General features: G+C 34.2%; 1 protein-coding gene across 9 annotated transcripts in view; it reads right to left on the reverse strand.

Annotated features, from left to right (window-relative positions):
* NBEA (neurobeachin) overlaps positions 1 to 24342 on the reverse strand; it is a 457700-nt gene that overhangs the window by 172688 nt on the left and 260670 nt on the right. For all 9 annotated transcript variants that reach the window (XM_033515238.1, XM_019006696.2, XM_015628205.3 and 6 more), the window contains one exon: positions 10093 to 10217. In XM_033515238.1, the coding sequence (XP_033371129.1) occupies positions 10093 to 10217 (125 nt within the window). The remainder of the gene's footprint in view (positions 1 to 10092; positions 10218 to 24342) is intronic.

The raw sequence follows: 24342 nt of genomic DNA on the forward strand, positions 1-24342 counted from the left end.
TGATATTTTCTTGATTTGGAACAGAATTTTACTCTATACTTTTTGTGTTTGTTTGTTGTTGTTTTTTATTATTTTTTAACTATTACTTCTTTTTTAATTTTTTTAAAAACAAAAATAGCTGAAGTTATAGAACCTCTTTGTTTCATGCAGACCAGGGGATGAAGAGTGAAAGAGAAGTGGCACACAAGATATGAGAGATAAAGCAGATTCTGAGGGTCTATCATTAAAACAGCTCAATGAGATAACTGAAATGGGTGAACAGTAATCACTGTCCCACGTAGAAGGCCTGAGTGAGTATTAAGAAGAGTTAACCCACAGAAATTTTAGCAGCAGTCAGCAGTAAAGAAAAAAGGAGAGCAGTACTTTATTTCACTTTCTATTAAGCTGCCATGTGGGGACTGGGATATCTTTCATTCTGCTTCACAAATATTACAAGAGGGCACAAACATTGCTGGGATACTTACAAAACTTCTATGCTGATGTTAAATTTGCAAGCACTAGCAACATCATATTCCATTTAAATGAGAGCTGAGATGCTATTTAGACAATGTGATCAGCTTTTTAAGGGCACAGGATTGAATGATTTGTGCTATTTGGCAAAAGACGAATACCAATAAAAGACTTTTTGAGTATTATGCATAGTTCTTTCAGCTGTGGAAGTATATCTGTTGTAGATGGTGTTCAGGGTGTTATGCAAACACACCAGGAGAGGTACTCTATAGGCACATCTATAGGCATAAGGATAAGAAAAAAGTGATTCCATTATGTAATGCACGTGATATAAAAAAGAAATTTAAACAACTGGAAATATGCATAATATGCTGGCTGACAGAGTTCTTAACAAGGGATTTTCCTTATCATGCTGGTTAGTACTGTATTTAAGAATTTTCCATAAAATGTATTTGGTTTTCTTTCACAGAGTACATCCTCATCCCTGCCTGTAACTTGTACCACATGGAAACTCACAAGAAAATCCAGTTTATTTCATTACACTGGTACTTTTTGTGTGTATTTCTTTCTGTGTATATTATATATAAGCATACACACTTTTTGTGTGTATTATATAAAACAATAAAACACACAAAGTAAGTGGTATTGAAGAATACACTCTACTACTTCTGTCTAAGGATATGGAATAGACATTACATATATACCTAAATCCTCATTTCTTGTGTACAAATCTTACTCTATAGATAAAATGTCTACAAGAATTTTCATGTAATATAATAGAAATAGATTTTATGTGATAAATGTTAAGTAGTACAATGTAAAAAGATGATAAAGTAGTTAGGCAGCTTAAAATATATACTGTCTCTGAAAATAAATTCCTTTATTTTCAGAACATAAACATACCAGTTTCCTTTTCTTTGGGAAAGACAAGGAATCACCTATACTGAACAGATTCCTACACTCTTCTGTTGATTCAACCCTTGCAAGTAGCCCAGATGCTCACAAAAACCTGAGCCCATTGCCTACAAGCATGTCATATCTCTCACTATGACCATCAGAAAGGTTGGGACAATAAAGTATTTTTAGATCTACAGTCTTTACAGATATACAGATCCAATTATCCTTATGCAAAGGTTGTAGCACTGCTGAAGCAATGCAGAAAACACAAATGATTTACATTCCCACTTACAAAGAGGAGAATGGAATCCTGCAGTGAACACATTAAGAGTGGAAGAAATTTAGAAAAGGAGTATTTTGTGCTTTTAATTATTGTCAAAGGAGATTTTTGAAGTGCTATTACTCCTCAATTCAGAGTTTTAAAGCATAGAAAATAGGAAATTAGAAAAGCACATGTTAAAACCTGAGTCCCCAAACCTACATTCACCCAGCTTTGAAGGTCTCTGAAGGACTATTATTAGACTTTCACTGACAGAATGTTCTTCTGAAATGTTTCTGTGAGATTCACTGAATATTCATGGGTCAGGAACTTTCTTTGTCAAATAGATATAGAAATGAATAAATAGAACAAATACAATGTTCACACGAGTTTGAAAACATTTCTCATCATAGCAATTTACTACGTTTGGTAAATAATTTACTTTCATTTGGCAGAACAGAGAGATATTGTGTATTCTTTCTACATTAAAATTTAACTGTGGAAGGGAGAAAACTGGTGCTAGAATTCTAAGAATGACAATGGTTGCGATTTTTAGAACTTAGGAATGGTTTTGCAGGCCAATTTCATGACTTCAAGAACATTCTGGGGTCATATACTTTCAGATGAAGAAATATAACATAATTACCTAGTTATGTTAACTGCTGGTAAAAAGCCAGCAGTAAAATCTATTAGCTCAGACCTCTAACAGCAGCTAAAACCCAGGTCATGCTAGATAACCTAAAAATCTCAGAGGAAAGGCATTTGAAACCCAGCACAGAGGTTTAGAGGGAAAAGTTTTCATTCCCTATTTAGGTCTTTGAAAAACTTGAATTAAGGTCAAGAGACAGCTTCTAACATTCAGAAGTTGAGCAAATAATTACAAAAAAATGACTGTTTAATGAATCTGTACTTAAAACTTATTATAAAGCTGCCATAAAAATTCCTGTGCTAGAAATAACATACGACAGGCAGAAGATATTTAGAGACTGCAAAGCACTGATAGGATGCAATTGCAACTAATTTCCATGACCTAGTCAGAGAGCAGAAGCTCAGGAACTGAGTGCTCAGTACAATTCAACACAGCAGTGCTCAGTACTCTACCTTAGCAAATTCCATTACCATTTACATATTGAAGGTGCCTTTCATTACATTACAGTGGGTTTTAAGAAAAAGGATCACCATAATGGTAGATATATTTATGGCATATATTTAATGAGAACATATTTATGACTGAGGGGAATGAGATGGGAAATGTTATAAATAAGACCAAGTAAAATCTAGTATTTTAGATTTAATTATTCTCATTATTAAGATTTTGCTTTGCTGATCCTTCAATTAGTATCCAATGTGAGCTTTTTCCTAGACTTTCTTTAGACAAAAATGTATCTTGTAATGACCATATAAAATATTAAGAGAACAAAAATATCATGTAATATTTTCCCTAAAATCCTGTGAGGATGATATATTTGGAAGTTTATTTGGTGAAGCAGTGGATGGCACTGTTGGGCTACAATTATAAGGCTATAGATGAAAATCTTAAATTGCTGTGCTTAAAAACAAGATTTTTGTGACTCCTTCAGGCGCACAGTTTAGATATAAACTCATTCAGAGTACACCGGAGATTTTACAATCAATGTGGAAGTTAGTTCATGTACTGAAAGGAAGTTTTGTAACAGGAGAAGTATTATTTTAGGTGCTTCTACTGAAGCAGAAATTTTACATGCTTGGTTCACATGGCAGCATGATCTTGTTTAGGCTAAAGAGTAGAGGACTTGGCACATGTAAGAATTGCTATGGATTAATTTAATGACTGTATGCATATTCTTAAAATGCTTACCACTGAACTTCAAGTATGTGTGTTTTACTGCCCACAAAATCGATTTTGTTTCTTAAAACCGCTCAATTTTTTGTCAACTGACAATTAATGGTCATCTTGTCTTTCCTTACAGACTAAAATTGTCTACATGAATGGGGTGAGGAAACAAGGTTTCTTTCAGTTGCTCTTATGTATTCTTATTTGAGGCATTACTTAAATGAATATCAGTTTGGGAAATTATCTTAGATAAGGGTCACCCTGTATTTCCCCAGAACAACATATTTTATGAAATTCTAGGGCGTGTGTGACCAATTTTTAGGATAGTGTATTAGCTGAGGGGGAAAAAAAAAAAAGACAATTAAAAATACTGTCTTGGCTTATACAGTCACAACAAACTCAATTTCAGTCATACTAAATATTATACTGACCATGATCAAAGTGATATTAGAAGCATTTTATACCTGTTCACATCTTCATTAATGATGAGGCAGAGAGTTCCCTCAGCAAGTTTGCACATAACAAGAAACTGGGAGGAGTGACTGGGGGGCCTCAGGGGGCTGGTGAAGCGGGATGGCAGGAACCTCATCAAGTTTAACAAGAAGTGCTAACTCCTGCATCAGGGAGGAAACAAGCCCAGGCTCCGGTACCTGCTGGGAGTCACACAGCTGGAAAGCAGCTGTGAAAAAATGGAGCTGGGGGTACTGAGGGACACCAGGTTGAACATGAGCTGGCAATGTGCCCTGGCAGCAGTGGGAAGCGTTATCCTAGGCTGCAATAGGCAAAATATTGCCAGTAGGTTGGGGAAGGTAATCCTTCTTCTCTGCTTAGCCTTGGTGATGTCACACCTGAATTTCTGCATCTAGTTCTGGTCTCCTCAATACAAGAAAGACAAAGATAAACTTTTATATTTACTTTTACTACTAAATTGATCCAAATATTCTGTAGATATTTGTTTTTCTTGAGGAGGGAAGACTCAAGGGAGCCACATAGTCGTGTATAAATACTTTTTGGTTTTCAATATTTCCGAGGCTGGGGACCACAACTCCTCAGGACAACCTGTCCATTGTTTGAGCACCATGACAGTAAAAAAAATAGTTTGTTCCAGTTGCCTTTTATCCTGTTACTGGCAGCCAACAGATATCTAGACCAGTTTAAAAGTAAAAGAAAATGTTAGAAAACTCAACAAAAGGATCTGTAAAACTCAACCCTGACTACAAAGCTGTTCATACAGATACACTATAAGAAAGCAATATTTCATAGACAAAACTGAAAGCATAATTTGATCGTTAATCTCTTACATGGTACATATGTAATTCTCTCATTACTGATACACCTAAGAAACTAATTGGGTTTTATGCATTCATTTGGCCAGCTAGCAAAACTCTGATAAGTAATAATTCACTATCAGTTGACTTCAACTTGCTTTCAGTTTTGAACCAGTTACTGAAAAAACACAGGTTTTATTATGGTTGGTTCTGAAACCTGTGTTGTTGAAACTGCTCTGGAAATACACAAGACTTTCAATATGTACAGAAAAATTAAAAGATAAAGTAAAATGAAATCTGAGAACCTTATGAAGCTGAGAAAAAGTAAATTAACTCTTTTAGATATATATGATTTAGGCAGTAACTTTGACATACAGTCTTGAATTTGCTGCAAAAATGGTAGTATTTTCACCAACAAAAGACACCTTTACATTTTTAGCAATGCCATTAGTATTAACAATCTAATATATTGAAGTGCAGAACTTGAAATGAAGGATGGAAATGAAGGCTAGCTTTTAGGTGCACATTCAGACTTCCTAGAGGGCACTTCATTTTACAACAAAGCTTCTGAACAGAGATGATGAAATTGAGCATCTTGAGTTCATGGGACATTCTGATTTCTTCATATGTCTTATTACTTGAGAATGTCAGGTAAGTTTCTAAAACACTGTCTTAGCTTTCTGAAAAAAACATTTGGAGCATAGCTTCTTGCCAGTTTCTCCAGACACTCCTCCCTCTACCTTGTTCTAACGCTGCCTGCAGAAGGCTGGGAGCCCAGCAGCCCATGAGATGGAACTCAGGAGCTGTGGAAACAAACTGCTTTGGACTTCTCAGCACTGTGGGGTTACTCTAGAGCTAAGAGTTTCTGAAATTTCCTCTTGGGGTATTTCTCTAACCTTGAGGACCCTGAAAGAACTGAATTTTCCTTTAGGGTCTCTGGGACATCCAGATGCCCCATTCTGAAGACAGTCCCTTGTTTGAGTTCCCATGGACTTCAGACCCTCAGTTTCATAGCAGGAACATACACAGCCTTTCTTCTAAGGTACCTTTTGCTTTCTAAATAATCTGGTCCCTCACCAGCCTGAAGGAATCCTTCCTGCCATACTTTGAAGGTCCATCAAAATTCATCTGCTGTCATGAAAATAGATTTCAGATTTCAAAATTCCAGATTTCCAAAACCTGATGCTTTTTTAATTGTGTTTTTGTGATAAGAATGTATTTCTAGTGATGAGCAAACATAGTATTAGGTGAAACTTAGAGCACTAATGACAAATCTCAGAAGGAGCTACACTCTGCTTCAGCTACAACTGCCCTTGAAGTAAGGTTGCTAACTAGATATCCAAACACATATGCAAGTTCAAAAGCCATATGTGGCTGTATTACACAGATCTCTGGCTTTGTTTCAAAACCTGAATGCATTACAATGTGAAGGCCTTTTTTCTGTTTTGTTTTGTTTTTCATTCTAAGCATTTAGTATATATCGTGCTAATCAGCTTAACAGGCTAAATAATCTTGAGCACATACCCTAGATATATTTGACCAGCTTATAACATGTATGCTTAGGCTCTGAGTTCATGCTCATTTACTTCAGTGTATACTAGAAAATGTAGCCTTTCTTGTACTCCCTCTATGTACAAATTATTTGTGGACCACTACCTTTAAAGGCTGAAGACCCAAATCTTAATAAGGGAACTGTTCTACTCTTATGCTGACCTTTGTGGACCAGTATTCTGTCTCATTGGCAGGGTGGTACAGCAGTGTCTCCTCTATGCTAATCTCCAATGACTGTAAACTGTTAAGGTGATTAACTAGAAGAGACAGTTCCTTCACCACATGTACAGAATCCCTGTGAATTGGGTCATATCTGCATATTTCACATATCCATCGTAGTAAAATTTGGAGAAGAAAAGTAGTGTATATAATATTTTTTTTTTCTTTCTTTTCAGTTACAATTTCTTTATTTACATTGAAATTCCATATAAACTTAGAATAAGAATTGTTTAAGTTATTGACATTATAAAATTAAAACTCTAATAAAAGTTCCAAGTAATTAAAATTCCATTATAGCTTGCACTTTGATACTGCAGGAAGTAGCATGCTTTCAGCTACACAAAAGAGAGAAATGAATCTATACTTTGATTCAGATAAGAATTTCACTAAAACACAAGGGCACAGCAGACACAACGCTGAACTAATTATGCTTGCATTTTAAATCTGGGTATGAAAGTAATTTTAACAGATTACAAACAAATCAAATGCCTAATATTAAAATCTCAGTAATGGAGGAGACTAATCCAAAAGGAAAAATTCTCTGGTCAATCTCCTGTAAATGCTGCTATGACTGAGATATGAACAGTCTCAAGGGACAGCTAAGTATATAATTATAGTAATATGCTATAATTTTTCACACAGTTTTATATAGGCATAGAAATATGTTACAATTTCTCATTGCAATGCTTTTTACTTGTCAGGTATTTTGAACATATATTCATATGTATACATATGCACACACTCATACATACATGTTTGCATATGATATTTTATGAAAAAATGGAAATCCAAACATGCATAGAAGAGTTAATTAACAGACTGTAGTTAAATAGAAACTTCATTGTGGCAAAATTTTTTTGAGAAAATATTATTTCCCAGTAGAACAACATTGAATATTTCCTACAGGAAGAAGTCACTATCACCTAAAATTAACACTTCTCTTTTCAGGCCTTCAAGGTAGAATTTAACATTTGTTTTACTGCTCTAAAACAAACATATAGATCATAGACATAGTTTACATTTCAAAGACTGCTTCCTTAATGACTGCAAATATAATATAATTACAGTATCCATACATCCAACATCAAATATGATTTAATACTAGACCTGTAAAGCACTTTTTTATCTATCAAGGTCATACCTTGATGGCTGCCCAAGTTCACATAAATCAGGTGTTAAGCAGGCACATCTCCAAGGAATCTGATAATTCTCTCATCTGCAATCCTCAGCATATCTTATTATTTACTGCCAAAGAAATGACTGATTAATTTTGTCATCTTTGCTCTGCGAATTTTGCGAGGCTGGAACTGGCTGCCCTCTTCTGCAATGCCTGATCAGACCTATTTAAGTTGATGCCTTTGATCGCAGACACTGAGGAGCTTGCTGACTTAGGCTTTGACTAAACATTCCTCCACTGCAATATTTATGCACAGAATCCTAAATGATAACGGACAGTCAGTGTAGATAACTAAAACTTGTAAGATGTTTCCACTATTTTACTGATGCTCAAAGCAGCTTTACTTGTACTGGAGGTATCAGTCAAGATGAAAAATTGAAACAAAAGCCCAACAAATTTTGCTTTGATGAATACTTTATATCTCACAAATGAAGTATCTGAGGTCAGGAAATAAAATCTGTTATTGGAAAACTATGCATTTGATGTATAAAAGAACTGATTTTGTTTTCAATGCTTTAAATTCTTTCTGTAGTGTAATGTCATGTTCAGTTTTGGACGCTAGGGGCATTTTATCATCAAACTGTTCCAAACAAAATTACCAAAACAAAGCAAATAAAAAAAACCAACTACAATGAAAGTTAAGCCCTATGGAAAAAAAAAATAAATCTGCCTCTAGTTCTTTATTAATCACATTCCAACACCAGAGGCTAGAAGTACATCAAACTGCACCAAATCCTTTTCACATGACAACCTCATAAATTATTCAACTCATTAGGAACACCAAGAGGCATAAAAATAACATCAGTGTTAAGGATGTTTTCTTACAGAGAAAGGTCAGCTAGAAGTTTCAGTATTAAAATCCAAAGGCTTAATCCTCTGAAAAGTAAATACATCTAGATAGAAATCATGAATACTTAAATGCATACTAGTTTAAAATTTCATGTTGATTTTAATACGTATATGAAAAGCTATAATTGTTTTTTAAATTCTGAAAAATTCAGTCTACAGTTAATTTTTATGTAACCACTAAGTTTGATGAGCACCATCTGTGTACAAATCTGAGTTCTAATTTTCCTGTATGGTGAATGCACTAACAGGTGTTATATACATACAAAGTCCACGGTTTTAGTGATTATTTGCCTTTCAAAAGCAACACAGCAATTAGCACAGTTTTGTACCTGACTCTCATAAAATCTCTATCCTGATGTTTTGGAAGATCATGGAGAAAATAACCCTTTGTCAAATATGAAGTACCATATACAAATGGGGGAAATGTCCTCTTTAACCCAGCTTAAGGAAAGTTTATGACTTGAAGTCCTGCACGTGATAGCCTTCACCTTTAAGTAAGGATTAAGTTACACTTGGTAGTATAACTGCACACACAGAGATTAATTCATATGTCTAACCTTGTTTGGATCCCAGCTATTTGCCTCAACAACCACAAAGTTGGTGAAAAGTGTAGGTCATACAGAGTTAGCTTTATATCTGTCATATTCAGAACTTTTGGCACCCTTAGCCTTTGGCTAAACATCAGATGAAAGGTTCAACTTGCTTTGTGAATGATTACTTAAATTTTTTACTCCTAAATGCTAAAGAAGTATTAGTATTAGTATCATAATATTTTCTTTTCAGCACAAAACCAAAAAAAACCCAACAAAATACCCAAAAAAACCCAAAATAAACCCAGAAAACTATAATAATATTCTTTAAAAAACTTCTGTCATTGCTGTGCTAGAGAGGTATCCCAGCTTAGACCAGAGAAATGAATTTGCTTTAGATTTTTGAGTATTCAGATTCAGTCTGCTGTACAGAAGTCACAAACATATGAAACTTTAACACTTTAACATGTTGTAGAGGAATTTGTAAGCATGACCTCATTCCTCTTTTATACTCCAGCTACATCTCCATGAAAACCAAATATTATCTAATTCTTCAGTTTCTAAAACTGAAGCTTCTCTGTATCCAGTTCACTACTGAAATCACAAGTAAACCTTAAAAATTACTATTGTTAACAAGTTTTAATGCAGTTCATGATTTACAAAAAAACCAACTTTTGGCTGAACTTTGCAAGCTAGAATAAAATTTCTGATATTTTTTAATTCCTCATTCACAAAATGTCTCCCATGGAACTATTATGACACATTTGTTGGATGAGCTATTTAATTCAGTCACTCCAGAGAGACAAGTTTAGTTGCTTTACCAGTGTCTCAAAATTAGCGTCTGGGAATGCTAGAGAAGTACAATGTGAATCCCTTGGGGATCAGGGAATTTAACAGCTCACAAACTCAAGTCTTCTGGTTCATTAAAGTGTAAGAATTGAAAGAATTCATTTTCTAAGAATATGCTGTCCTAGGAATTCTCAACACTGTCCTTGAGAAAGAAGGAACATGATTCTCAGGCATTCATGGACATCAAGAAAGCATCATGAGCTATATTTTTAAGCTGAGTTAATACTGACCATATTCCACAGCAGCTTTTAGGAGAGCATCAGCATGAGTAGACCCAAAAGCATTGCGAACAAATCTCCTCCGTCGGCGCAAATCATCTTCCCAGTAATCCAAGCGCCAGAAGTCATGCAGTTGGCTGGAAAATAAAGAACACACACATCAGCACCTACCACAGCTTGAACTGTGTTTACATACATTATAGTATAATTTCACTGCTGCTTTCCCATTTGTGGAATACAATCTTGTAAAAACATGTTTTACTAAAACTTACAATATTCTAGCGTTTCTTTACATGCATTTATGTATTATAAACCCCAGCACTGCCTGCCTCAAAATGTTCTGCCCGCTGCTAAAAACATTAATCACGCTGAACCCATTAACAAATGCAGCATCAAATTACAAGTATTAATGGCACAGCTTGCTTTATTTTACAGTGTTTTTAACAAGGCTTGTAAATCATAGAATGGACCTCAGTGCAAATAGTTTGCAATTTAATGACTATGGTCCCTTAGCAGACTGAACTTAAAAGTATAAAATATTGCCCACTTGAATTTTGTGGAACTATGATTAAACTAATGTGCTGAAATATTCATTGAAATAATTCCCCACTGCCCCTAGCAACCTGAGAAAATTGCAATTTTATTCATTATTAATAACACTGAATTAGAGCAGCAAAAAAGTTCCACCATGTGGTAATTGTCTTGGTAAATTATTATTCCAGCACTAACAGAGTACTAGGATGATTTTATAGCTCCCAGCTAATACAAGCCATTAACAACCATGGCCATCTTAGTGTTACATTGCCTTTTTACATTCAAAAGAATATTAAACTCCTGTAGAATTATATAAGCCATTGTTAATCTATATTAAAGCCAAAATGTGCACATATATAACCATCTGGTATTCAACTTTTGTTCTAAAGAACTGACCAGCTCTACTTCCAGACAACTCAACCTTTTCAACACAAACCTCCCATATGTTTTTTATAAGTTATTTGGGCACAGCTGCATTCTAAGCCAACATTTTAAAAGCTTTTTGGATCACTAGGAAGAATGCAAAATGTTTGTGGATGCATCCTTATCATCAAACTCATAACTGAACACACTACAAACTTAAAATTATTCTGCAGGACAAGACCTTGTAGACCCTAACTAGGGAGCCACTGCTTTAAACCAGTCATTTTCAATCTATCTGTAATGCCCTGGATGTGTGTGATCAAAAGACAAAAAAAAGACAAGAGAGTTTACAACTCATGAGTATGGTCTATGTCTTTGCTGGATTTTTCTAGCTGTTATTTCAGCCACTGTTTTCTACATTTCCTTCATTTTGACAAGCTATGTTCTGGTAGACATTTCCAGAGGAAAAGTAGAAATATTCTAATGTAGGACAGACGTTTTCATTCTTTACAGTGAAAATTTCTTTACATTTCTTTACACAGACAAAAACATTTTTCAGTGCTTTCATTATTTATTGTCCAACTTTACTAACTGCTGTCATGAGACCTGGATCAGTTCTGGAGGGCAGGGCACCACAGGGAGTGGATCTAGCATCCTACCTTCTAGCCACTAACAAATTTTAGAAGCAGCACACAGTAATTTTTAGTCAATGGTGGTGTTTTTTGCAATCTGAATGGAATTTTCACTGTATGCTTCTTGAGTTCTCTGTGAAGGTCCTACATTTATTTCTGCCTTGCAGAACAGGCATTTTTACTCATTTTCAAGCAGAGCAGAGGCAACTTCAGTGGTTTTTTGAAAGGCAAGAAACGTACCCACTTTAATTCCATTTCAGAGTAAGTCATGATAAGACAGAAGTAAAAATATTAATGAAACTCTTAAAAAAAAGGAGATCTCTGAAATAATGTGTACTGGCAGCAATTAAAAAAACACTCTTATGTTGATAAGAATGACCTATGTAAGAATAAAAAACATAATGAAATTAAAAAATATTCAAAGACTAAAAAACTACATTTTTAATTTGTTCTGTGTTTAATCTGGCAATTCATTACTTTGATTAATCAGCCTGAAGATTACTGTATATTCTCAATTTAAAGTAAACCAGATTTTAAAGCCACCATTTTAATGACGTGTTAAGTAAGAAAGTGATGAAATTGTCATAGGATTAAGTCTATTTTGCAGATCCAAAAAACATTACAAACTCACCAGGGATTGAAGCTTGAAATACTTAATAATGGTGCAGAATTAAAATTTTTGAGAAAAAAGAAGAAGAATTTCAAATCACAAATTATATGACTTTTAAAAATAGAACTGAAGCTTCTTACAGCTTTCTACAGAAGTCTATCCCACAATGTTACTGCTTGCTTCCAGGTACTGGAAGTTTGTATCTCAACCCTAAAGAAAAGGTTTCTGGACTTTAACTAGTGATCAAAGATTTATTTTTGACTCTTTGAGCAACATCATTAACAAAAAGACAAGACACTTTTCGTATTCTGTTGTTAAAAAGAAACCAGATACTTCAAAAGATGATGGATCTCTGCTTACAGGAAGTTTTGAATGAGTTGCTTCACTTGAATAACAGGCAGAAAAAATGGTGTGATTTTCCTTAGATGTTGTATTATTACATCTGTATGTATTATTAGGTTAGATTAAAAATACTAGTAGAGAGCAGACTGTGGGCAGCAGTTCTAGCCTAAAATTAAGAATTTAACCTGCTTTAGAAGTCCAGCGTTATGGACTGAATCAGTGTTAAATTGTCTAGCCCATAGATTACAGTACTTTAGAAATACTTATATTCTAATCCTGTGGATATTACTCAGGCTTTAAGATTTTTGAGGACTTTAGGTAGCTGTTAGGTAGTTCTAAATGATGGTTGGAAATTAAACAGAAGTATATTTTCTAATTCTGTACTAGGCACAAGTCAGTCCTAGAAGAGAGCATGTCTGCAAATCGCCCATAACTCTTGCTGCTACAATGCATTTTTCCCCAAAGTGACTTGACTAAATCAAGTAATTTTAGTAATTTATTTCTGTGACAAGTACAATATTTCAATAAGCTTTACTTTTCCTTATAATTCATACTATTAATAATCCTTATTTCCACAGCCAACTAGATTACATGTAATTTCTCATTCCTCCATTTCTTATACCAGTCAAGTGACATTTTGAATCAGGCTTGTTTGAATGAGGAAGTGCACATTAAGCACAACGTAATGAATTTTTTTTAAGAACTAAAAGTTTATAGCATCATTTATGAGCTACTTCTAAAGACTTTTAAAAAACCAGAAATATATCTATATTCCTTTAACTGAACAGCTATTTAAAATGTACGCTAAAACACACGACTCAAAGAACTCCGCATTATGAGTTTAACTGTCAGAGATGATTTCCTTTCAAACTACAGTATAATCCAATATAAACCTTTCTCATCATAATGAGAACTGGCATGAAAATAGTAATACTACAAGGCTACTAACAATGAAAAAATTTATTTGGAATGGTATGGTGTTGTAACTTAATCCCAAATTTCAGATGTGCAGTATTTCATATAGTTAATACAGACAAAGAAAATACATGTTTTAATGGAACAAGCCCTATTGTACTACATACTGCAGGATTACAAATTTTGTTTCACTGTCATCACTGGTACCCACTTGACAGCTTGAGGTGTATGTTCTACTTCAAATACATTTTTCTTGGCCAGCATGGGAGGGAAAGGGAAACTGGTGTTATGCTGCCTTGGGTAGCCAAGATGGACTTCGATAAATTCGGAGTAAACTGCTTTGAAGTCTCTCAAATGCAGGGTGCTCTAAAACTCAGATCTGCCCAGAATTCTGCATAATATTCTGCCATACCAAACACACCTTCCACGTGTATGGGGACAGAGATTATTGAGACAGACTAAAGTGTTTCAGGTAGCTCAATTATCCTCTCAGAGGAGAAGCTGTCGGGTGCTATGCCAGCAAAACAATTAAGAGGAATTTCAAGTCAGCTTGCAGAGCAAAGCTCTCCCTGCCTTTTCACATCTCCATGGCTTGAACATTTAAAAGACAACTTTTGAAAAGATTTTCTGTTAACTCCTATGGCCATAGCTGCAATGAAGAGCATGGGAAGGGTTTCTTCTTGGACTTATGAATACAAGCTGTCCTAAACTGTAAGTCTCCATCCATCCTGTGTGCATTCAGCATCTGTGACAACAGCTGCATGGCTGTGAAACCCAGTCCCTGTTCGTGAGCAAGGTGCAGTTTGCTCACCTACAGCAACTAGTGGCAAAAACGAACAGTGGAGAGTAGCAGCACACACATCCACAAAAGATCCTCAGACTGCAGCCCAAAGGATGGGCTGCCAGATGGAAGAGATTAAGTTTGAATATATTAATGAAGAGGCACAGGCCTGCAGACATGGGGGAAGGGGGAAAAGTTGTTTTGAAAAAGAGGTGGGTCACAACTGGAAGGATCTCAGAGAATCCAGTCTTTGTAATACTAGAAATACAGAAAATACTAGAAAAGGCAGGGAATTGATGATCTATAATTTCAAAAACTCGTCCTGGTTGCTTTTATGTGACATATTTTAAAAAGGAAAAAATATTCTTTTCACGGTGTGGAATTATGACTGTTTTGAGAAATGAGGAGAAAAAAGGTATATTTGGAAAGCATAAAGTATTCCCCTTATGTAATAAATAGAACAGAAAATGAATGACATTAAAAAAAAGTAAGTAAAGGAAAATTTGAAATACAGAAAATACATAAGTACTTTTGCAATATTTTGTAATGTTTAAAGCCAGAATATAAACCTATTTGCTAGAAGATCCATGCAGCAGAAGTCTTCTGTAACAAAAAAGGAGCAGAGAAGGTTCAGAAGTGGTGTTACAAATAGATACAGTAACTGGAAATAATATTAAAACATGGAAATATTAACACAGGGAATAAAGATGTAGTGAATCTGAGAAACACCTAATGTCATGAAAATAGAAAAAGATGGTAAAAAGGGGGAAGGCTTTCCACTTGGACTTTGAAATAAGGATGAAATAGAGCACAGAGAAACTCAAAGTAACAGCAAACAGTACTACTGCTCATCAGAATAGGAGCAGAGGAGTCACCTTTGAAAAGCTGAAAGAGAACTGCTAACAGTTTCCCTACAATGATCATGTTACTAATGGTCTTGCATTAATAATGAAGGACAAAGCTGAGACAACGGAGAATTTGCTACAAATGAAAGAGAGGAAAAACTATCAGAAGATGACTAATGATTAAAGATCCACCAAATTTATGGAGAAGAACTTTCTAAGAACTGTTTTAAAGGGCAACACCCTTTTCAGAAAGGAGGGTTTGATTTATGCTGCTTTTACTTTCTTAAGGCACTGGAAAAAGGAGTATTTAATACACATACTTAAAGAAGATTTCCAGCTCCTGAAACTTCTGTATCTTAATTTTGGTGAAGAATCTGAGGACACATCAAAAGCTGAAAACAGAAATCTCTCAATTTGAATTAATCTTCAGATAGATGAGATGTTAGAAAGGAGAGTAATGTCAATAGATGTGAAAGGGAGGCTGTGACAATGGAGATGATCATTTTAGCAATGGCACTACTTAAATCATAAACTTCTAAGACAGTAAAATCTCAGGATTATGGATTTTGGTGTATTGCATAGAGTCTGAAGGAAAAAAACGATAATGAATACACAAACAAACAAGGACAGTTTACAGATTGTCTAGATTTTTCATAAAGCTTAGCTCTTCAGAATGAGTTGTTCACTCTGGAATGGCTGCTGTATTATTAAATAGTAGTAAACTTCTACCAAGAAGCAGCAGGTGTAGGGAAATAAAGCTAACCCTGCATAAAGCTAAGTATAGGGAAAAAATTGAGAGAAAAAAGCCACATAACTCTTAAAAATAGCAATGGAAGTGGCAAAAACTCAAATGTCTACAAAATAAAACTAAAGATAAGTAGCATTTTTTAAATTATTGAATTGATTTAACATAAAATATAAATTTAAAATAATGAGAGAGAAGTTTGGCAAATCTATCCAAGTACTGATGGGCAAGTAGGACACTACATGTAGTACAGCTAAATGAAATGAAACAAAACAATTTCCTAAAGTTATATACTTGGCTCCTTTTAGTGAATCCAATGGCATTGAATGAAGAACTGAAGCAACTTACAAAGCAGATACATAAATTGTCAGTGTTTGACTCACCAGAATCACAAAGGGCTTTTTATTAACAAAATATGAGTAGCAACTGAATGCAACTGCACCAGATTCTAGAGATAATAAATTGTAAACTTAGAAACACTAAAATGAAACAAAATTTAGGGTTAGAATTAAGACACAAAAGATTATATTTGAAAAAAGAAAAAAGGAAAAGAAAGTGGTCAGAACAATACTCTGGTTTAACTCAGATTTCTGGTTTGGAACCTTAATTCTGTTTCAGAATGTGGTTTGCTGCCACTCCAAAGAAAGAGGAAACAAAACACCCAAAGCCCAAAAAGCCATTTTATAGTTTTAGATAAATGAAAATTTGGGCAAAATTCCCATTTGGAAAATACCTTGAAAGAACTTAGACTTGTTTAGGGCATTTTTATTTTTAATGTATATTTTTTAATGTCATGCTATCTCATTACAATGGGTACTTAGTAAGATTTCACAAGTACTGCCATGCTGCCTCAGTATAACAAACTCCAAGACTGAATGAATTGGGGATCATCTCTGTCTTTCTTAACTGGCTGCAAAAAAGAGACAGATGGAATGGCTTAGACTAGGAGCATAATTATAGTTGGCTAAAATTAAGTAAAATGTATTCCATGATAAGTGTGCATGATCATTTTCTTATTCAAAATGTAGAAATATCTCAAAATTTAATTGACACAAAAGATGATCTAGCAAAGGATCATTGAATTTCAAGCAAAAAAAACTTGTTTCATGTTTTGACTAGTATGTTTGCTATAACACCACATCTGGAATAGGCTGTGTGCCATTAACATACACTCCTGCTTTTAGAAAATACAATATGAAAATAAAAACATTTGAAGACTTTTATTAATTTAGAAAAATGAGAAAGAAGAAAAATGTGTATTTTCATTGGAATTTAGGCTGTCATAACTTTTTTCCAGAAGATTTGATCAAAATAATGTTTTCTAATTTAAATTGGTTTAAAAATGAAATTTCCATTTAATTTTTCTACAGTTTTTACAAGTACATTACCTACTGTTAGCAAAATTATTTGGTTTGTTAAGCACATCATCTGTGCAACACAATATCAGACTAAAAGAAAAATTAAAGTGGATACCCTCTGATTACAAAAACGGGAGACTTCATGAAGTAATACAACTTTTTCTCAAAAAAAATATTATTTTTGTCTGAAAAGTATTGTGTGATTTTACAGCTGTAATCCATAAGAAATCAGATAAACATCCTAAAAATATTTTTTTTTCTTTATTTAACCAAGTAAAATGATGATTTAATAAATTAAATCAAAAGAAAAACTTTTAGGACAACCATTATTTTGGTATAATGATGCTGTTTTTCAAACAATGTTAATTTTAATAGATACAGTTCTTATGATATTTAAGATTTTTTTTTATTTCTTATGATATCTAAGATATTTACAGAATTAAGTTTGGGATTTTTTTTTTCAATTGTAGTTTATCCTCTGAGCTTCAAACATTAAATATTCTTCCAGTAACAATTCTGTAGAATGGATTCATGTGATAATACAATTACCTACTTCTGTTCACCTTTTCAGCCAAGAACATCAAAGTATATTTAAGTAGGAAGAACGGTGACTCAATTCTGCTTAGGGAAGATGAACAATGGTTGCACAAAACAGATAAACTGGTGTTATGACCACTGGAAAGTAAGATAATTCTTTCTTGTAGTTATATTTTGCCTCTTATTGTCTGACTCCTTTTTTTCCCACAGAAATTAATTTAAAAAAACCCAAATCTCAACTCCCCCCCAAAACAACCCTTCCCTATCTGGGGTCTTTAAGTATTATTTGCTTGGTTCACCTGTAGCACTGAAAAGGGAAGATTGAGAGAAGAATATATTCAAATCTCACAGAGACACCCTACTCCTTTGCCTTCTGCATGGGCACTAACTTTGCTATTTATGTAGATAATAGCATGCTTAGTTCTGAGAGTAATGAATACAGCCAGATTATTTTGGTTGTTTTTTGTATTTTTTCTGGAGAGAAATTGAGAAAAACCCTAAAACACAAGGATCTCTTTTCCCATTGAATTCTGAATAACAATAATACCACTGAATTAAGAAACTCCAGTAAACAAAGCTGGAGGTTGTTTTTAATGTCACCCCCATACAGCCTACATCAGTACAGTGCAGATGTCCTGAGATTTTGCAAATGTTCTAATGAAGCAGTGACTTTTTACAAGAAAAATAAGTCACTCTGTATTTCAAGTTTTTTATGTATGATATTAAACATGTATCTAGGGACAGCAGGGTCCTAACTTCTCAAAAAAATTCTGAGCCTTTATGACTTGTCTGCAGTTCTAGAGAGTTAAATAGTAGCTAAAATTTTGTACAGTTAGGATTAGTGTGCTGGGACAAATGAAAAACAGTCCCAAGATTTCCAAGTGGGCATCCAAAGTAAAAGAGCTTGGTGCAGCTCTGGAAAACTCTGGTGACTCACTGGCTTACTTAAAGGTCAAACACTAAAGGCTCAGACTTGTAAGTAGGGATAACATATGTGACTGCTGATGAGGATGCTGTCCCAGCTGTCTGCTCCATTCCAGATGCACAGATTAAGGTGTCTGAATCTCTTGTGAAGGAACTACTGAAGAACCTACTGAGCATACAAATTACAGCCCAATTTCAAGACAAACCAGCAATGACTTGTCAAAAAATCCAGAGCTGTGCTTTTAACAGAAACAGCATGGTTGAGATAGACAGCTAGGATTTGTTATCTCATTAGTTACTCCTGTTTGTAAGTCACAGTATGAAGGTTATGGAATACAGGAATAAAAATTTAGTCTCTCAATGTCTTTAAACAGAAAAAATAGAAAATGTTCTCTCTAAATATTTTAAAAGCATTTTTCAAAAACTAAGAGACACAGCTTTATTTTTTTTTTACATACATATACTATTTCTTAAACACCCATAATGAGTTACTGCTTCAGATCTTTATAAATTATTCAAGCTGCAACTGTTTAAAGACAGCTAACTTATTAACCTGGCATTGAGATGAAATAATTAGCTTCCTTGAGGCCTAACAACAAACAGCAACAGTAATCAAAATCTACTAAATAAATAATAAAGTTTTATCTAGGCAATTGTTTTAATTTCCATCATGAAGAGCTGTTTATTAAAATACAAGTCTAATAATACAGTATTTTAAAAGAATAATTATTTTTGCAAAATGACAATTCGAGCTTGTTAATTGGAAGTATTTGAATTCAAAATTAATAGAAGCCTGAAGTTTTACATCTCCTGCAAATTTTTTGGTACAGATTTATTTTTCCATCTATCATCCAGAAGTACAGCAAAAGTTAAGAAAAAGCATATATCTAGCTTTACCTTAATGTTGTTCTTAAGACCTGAAAGACATGACAGGCTAATCAGTTGATACGCCTTGTCTGGTGTACAAACAATTATTCCTATCCCCAAGTACAGCTTGTATTGATGAAATAAACATTTGCCAAGGGGCATGGCTATGAATGCTATAGAATTTTAATAGAGACCATGTTTATAATACTATCAAATAAATATTGAAGTAATCTTAACTTTCATCTTTTTTGTTCCTGGGAATTTTTGTTAAAGCCAAAAAGCCAGCTTGGCAAGTAAATCAAAACTTTTCTATTTATACTTTATTTTTGACAGTCAAGAGGTTCTTCAGAAGTATAGAAACAGTCTTCTATAAAACATCCCAAAATACATCAGCATGACCTAGTGATTTATTTTGGGCTCTGAAAATACGATACTAGAAGAAGCAGACGTGACATTGGAGAAAAAAAAAAAAGAAAAAAGATGACACCAAATTATAACTTCTTTGTTTTCCGTCTTGAAATAAACTGCTATTTTTGAGGGTCCTGACAAACAAGTAGGATATACTCTAAAAAATTTTTGCATACAAAGTGTTTGGCAGTCAGTTACTCTGGATATACTTTTTAATGTTTTCCTTCCTTTTGCCTACTTAATCTGTTACACGATTCTGTGCGACAGTCATGAGATACAGATGCTTTTCCCTTGTCTGCAGCACAAATCTGGGACATGACCATGTGTATCTTCTGCATTTTTCATGCACATTTACACTTCAGTTGCTGTTGTATAGTAAGTATGACTCCCTATAGGGATATTCTTTACAAATATATTACAGAATGTGTATTTGGCTGTATTTTGGGTGTGTGTTCTTGAATACTACAGTTAAAGAAAAAACATCAGAAGGAGTTTAATAAATTTATACAACCCTCCTCGACTTTTCTGTGTAGAATCACCATAAGGAATTACAATCCTCAACCTTGCTAATTAAGCAGATTTTATACTTTACATGTTTATTGGAGGTTGTTGGTTTGGAGGTTTTTTCGAGACTTTATTACCAGTTTGTATGGAAGATGGGAAATGAGAAAGGAGTTCAAACCCATCTATCATGACACCAGAAAGGAAAGCTTACTGATTCAGCACTGAATTGGACAGTCGATGGGGGAAGGAATCATATACCTGGGAACAGAGGGATGTGCTGCTCTCCCTCCATAGCATGGGTAACTAAATTTCCTGATCCAAGAAAGCAACAACTGAAAACACCACACAAGTGTGAAATGCAAACTATGAGTTGAGAAAAGACAAATTTCTAAGAATAGTTCAAAAGTGGGACAAAGGGGGACAAAACGGAGCTGGATGCAGTCTATACCTGGCTTTGAAGGTAATTTGGTGATAGCATTTTTTGGTTTACTTTCTCTAAGCTGTAAATCTCGATAATTAGGAACATTTTGTGGCAAAAGTTCAGTGACACATGTCGTTGGAAAGACTGCATTTTGAAGAGCTGTTGAAAAGTCACATATGGCTTAAGAACCATGGCATAAGTAATTTCACCCTCAGAGATTCTCCAAATTCTAATGTCCAAAGTGGGCAAAAATATAGTTTACTCTCTTTGTTCTTCACCAGTTTCATCCTTTTGTAACCTTTCAATTCATTTAGCTACTCCAGATCTCCCCTGAGTAGCTCAATAGACATCTTGTTTGAAGATGCTGAGAAGCTGACGACCACCTTATCTTTGAGAGCTGCTTTTTATACAGGGACCAAAGTGCCTGTGTGACCTCAGAATTTGTTTTCCTTTCTTGCAATCTGGGAGACACAGTTCAATTACTGGGAAGTTAATACCAGCAATTAACAGTTGTAATTTACTGGAAGATTAAGGTTGTCAAATTATGCGAAATGATAGCTGAGTTGAATTTCTTTCATCTAACTTAAGACGTCAACATTATTGACATTCAACTAATCAACCCAGGCCCATTCCACAGGCAATGGAGAGAACTTTCACCTTGGGAAAGGCTGGGCGATAGGATAGAAATCCTAGTGTTCTTGTATCAATTAACCAAGGTCTCAACACTACAGAAAGTAAAAAGCCTGGGTTTCTCCTAAAAAAAATCTGCTAAGACTTGTGTGAATTGTTGAGGGAAGGATCACGTCAGAGAACACACATGACTGAGTGAAATCCAAGAGGCAGGATTCAGAAAATGGAGAATTATAGGCTATTTGGGTCCTGTTAAATGAGACAAATGGAGAATGTGGTCGACTGACTTGTCCCAGTCTTATTTTACTGGGAGTAAAAGTAACACGGAGGTATCTTTTCATCATCTGATTAACCCCATAAAGGGAGTCCTGAAAGATAAACCAGGCAAAAGCTACAGAAATAATCATCTTTGTGTAAATTGATAAAAAATTATTCAAAAATTATTCAAAAGTTCCACTTTTGAAGAATGGGCTTATAATTTTATTGCTATAAAATGGAAATGGAGAATCAGAGGGTTAGCATTCAAAACCCCCAGATTTATACTGCAAATGCCTTAATTGAACTGATACCAAATAATGAGCATAAATAATAGAAATTCAGGAAACAAAAGCTATATAAATTCAACCAATAAACAAAGGCCTGACACAATCAAAAACCAGACTATATCATTAAAGCAATTGAAAAAGTCTTACAGTTAAACACTTAAAACCGGAGCACTCTTTATTATATATAATTCAAAATAAAATATCAAGACTATTATTCTGGAGAGACAGAATCTCCGGGGTAGTATATAATTATTTTAATGGAAGAAATATGATTTTTTAGGCTCAATTATAAAAGGGAGTCTGTTAAGTATAAGCTTATACAAAATCCTATTAATGTCAACAAGATATTTAAAATTAGATATGTTTCGGGAACTATTCTAGGGGCTTAATTCCACCAAAATCTGAAAAAAACATTTTATGCTGATAGTAGAATATCAATGCACTTTTCTATACAACAGATTCAAAAGTGATTAGCAAAGATATATAGAATTTTCTGTTTATTACATTAAAATAGGACTTTAGTTGAGGTTATTTTGTTAAATTTTTTCTTTCTCTTTTTTAAGAAGGAAACTACTAAACACAAAAGACAAACAGTAACAAGCTTCCAAGATGCCCAGTAAAAAATTGATTGAATTGACACCAATGTGAAGAGCTGCTAAATCACTCTGAAAGATTACTAAACTTTTTTACAGAAAATAAATGTAGAGTTTATTCTCATATCCTGCCTTAAAGGACTTTTAATTAAATTCATAAGTCTTGTACAGTTCTAGAATAGCTTTTGCCTAGTATATCAGACTTTATTTAAGAAACCAAAGCAACCTGTTAGCGGGTTGGTTAATACACATGGCAGGCCTGTACTCTGCATTGCTCAATAGCTACGTTATTTTTTTTCTAATGTATAACTGAACTAGTCACAGTGATCAAAGTCTGATCAGCAGAAGAAAAAATAGTTCAGTTCTTTATTTTGTTCTGTTGATGGATACTTATAGAACACGACCTTCTTTTTTTTTCCTAACCATCTCAATTAAATTGATTTAGTCACACTCATATTATCATTGACTTGAAACACCCTTTTCTTTCTGCAGATGCTCTGCAGTTAGTGATGTGGGTCCAAATTGCACATACAAACTAAGGTATAAAATGGATCAGATCTACTATCATTCTAACAGCAATATCCTCCCCTAGAGCAATAAAGCTGAATTATGGACCAACATCTCTTTCTAGTTTAGCATTTAGTCTGTCTAAAGTTTCTTGTGTGGTTTTGCAGAGAAACAAAAAGGCACACACAAAAATGTGTTCCCAAATAAGGACATAAGCAAATAAGGATTCTGCATCAATGTATCTTAAACCATGAAAATATACGTAACACTTCCTTTATTTAGCTTCAGGAAGACCTTTGGAAAATGATACTCTACCATGACATCTATGTAAAATGCTATGAAAATACTCTACCTTTACCCTCCACCACACTAAAAACTGTGTTATGAATTAATCCCAGAGAGGAACCCAAACAAGCTGTACAGCTCAGCAGATAAATAATTACAGAAAACACTATTAACAACTCCAGTGTGTCTCTGACTGTAGTGATTTAGAAGGCAGTATGATTTGGAATTTATACCCTATCAGTAATCATAGTTGCCAAAATGTATTTACGATAGAGTGTTGTTGCCTTCTGACCAGCCTTTAACCAGCAGCAGGAACATTGGTCCTTGCACAACAAAACCCTCTTTGCTGATAACATAAATATCTGCACAGGCCTCAGCACGGCTGGTACAGCAGACAAGAAGCAAATTAAAAATCTCACATTCGAGGAAACATGATGTCCAGTACTGACTCTTAATAATACATCTTTCTAATAGTTCTTTTATTTATAATACTTAGTGCTTTCACTACAAATGTTTATAAATATTTATAAAAACCGTTCAGTGAACATCTCTTGCTTGCAACAGGTTTATGAAATTAAACAGAAAGAAAGCAATCAGGTCAGATCATTGCTCTTTCTGATATTAAATACTTTTCTGGTGTGAGATCATAATTTTTTTCAAAAATAAAATCTGTGCTCTACCTTTACTCCATATGAGAATATTGACATCATACCAAATTAAAAAAAAAATTAAAATTAGTGTAATATAGTCTTAATACTTCTAAAGCACCAGCAGGCATTAGGACTATGGACATTTGCAGAAAGACAAAGATGAATCTCTCCTTGCTTTAAGAAGTCTTACTTGCTACATTAATTTTTTGCCTAAGAGTGCTCAAGAGGAGAATCATGTCCACTTTCCCTTATTTTCAAGTAATATT

This window comes from Parus major, chromosome 1, assembly GCF_001522545.3.
Source record: "Parus major isolate Abel chromosome 1, Parus_major1.1, whole genome shotgun sequence".
In the NCBI taxonomy this organism is placed as follows: Eukaryota; Metazoa; Chordata; class Aves; order Passeriformes; family Paridae; genus Parus; species Parus major.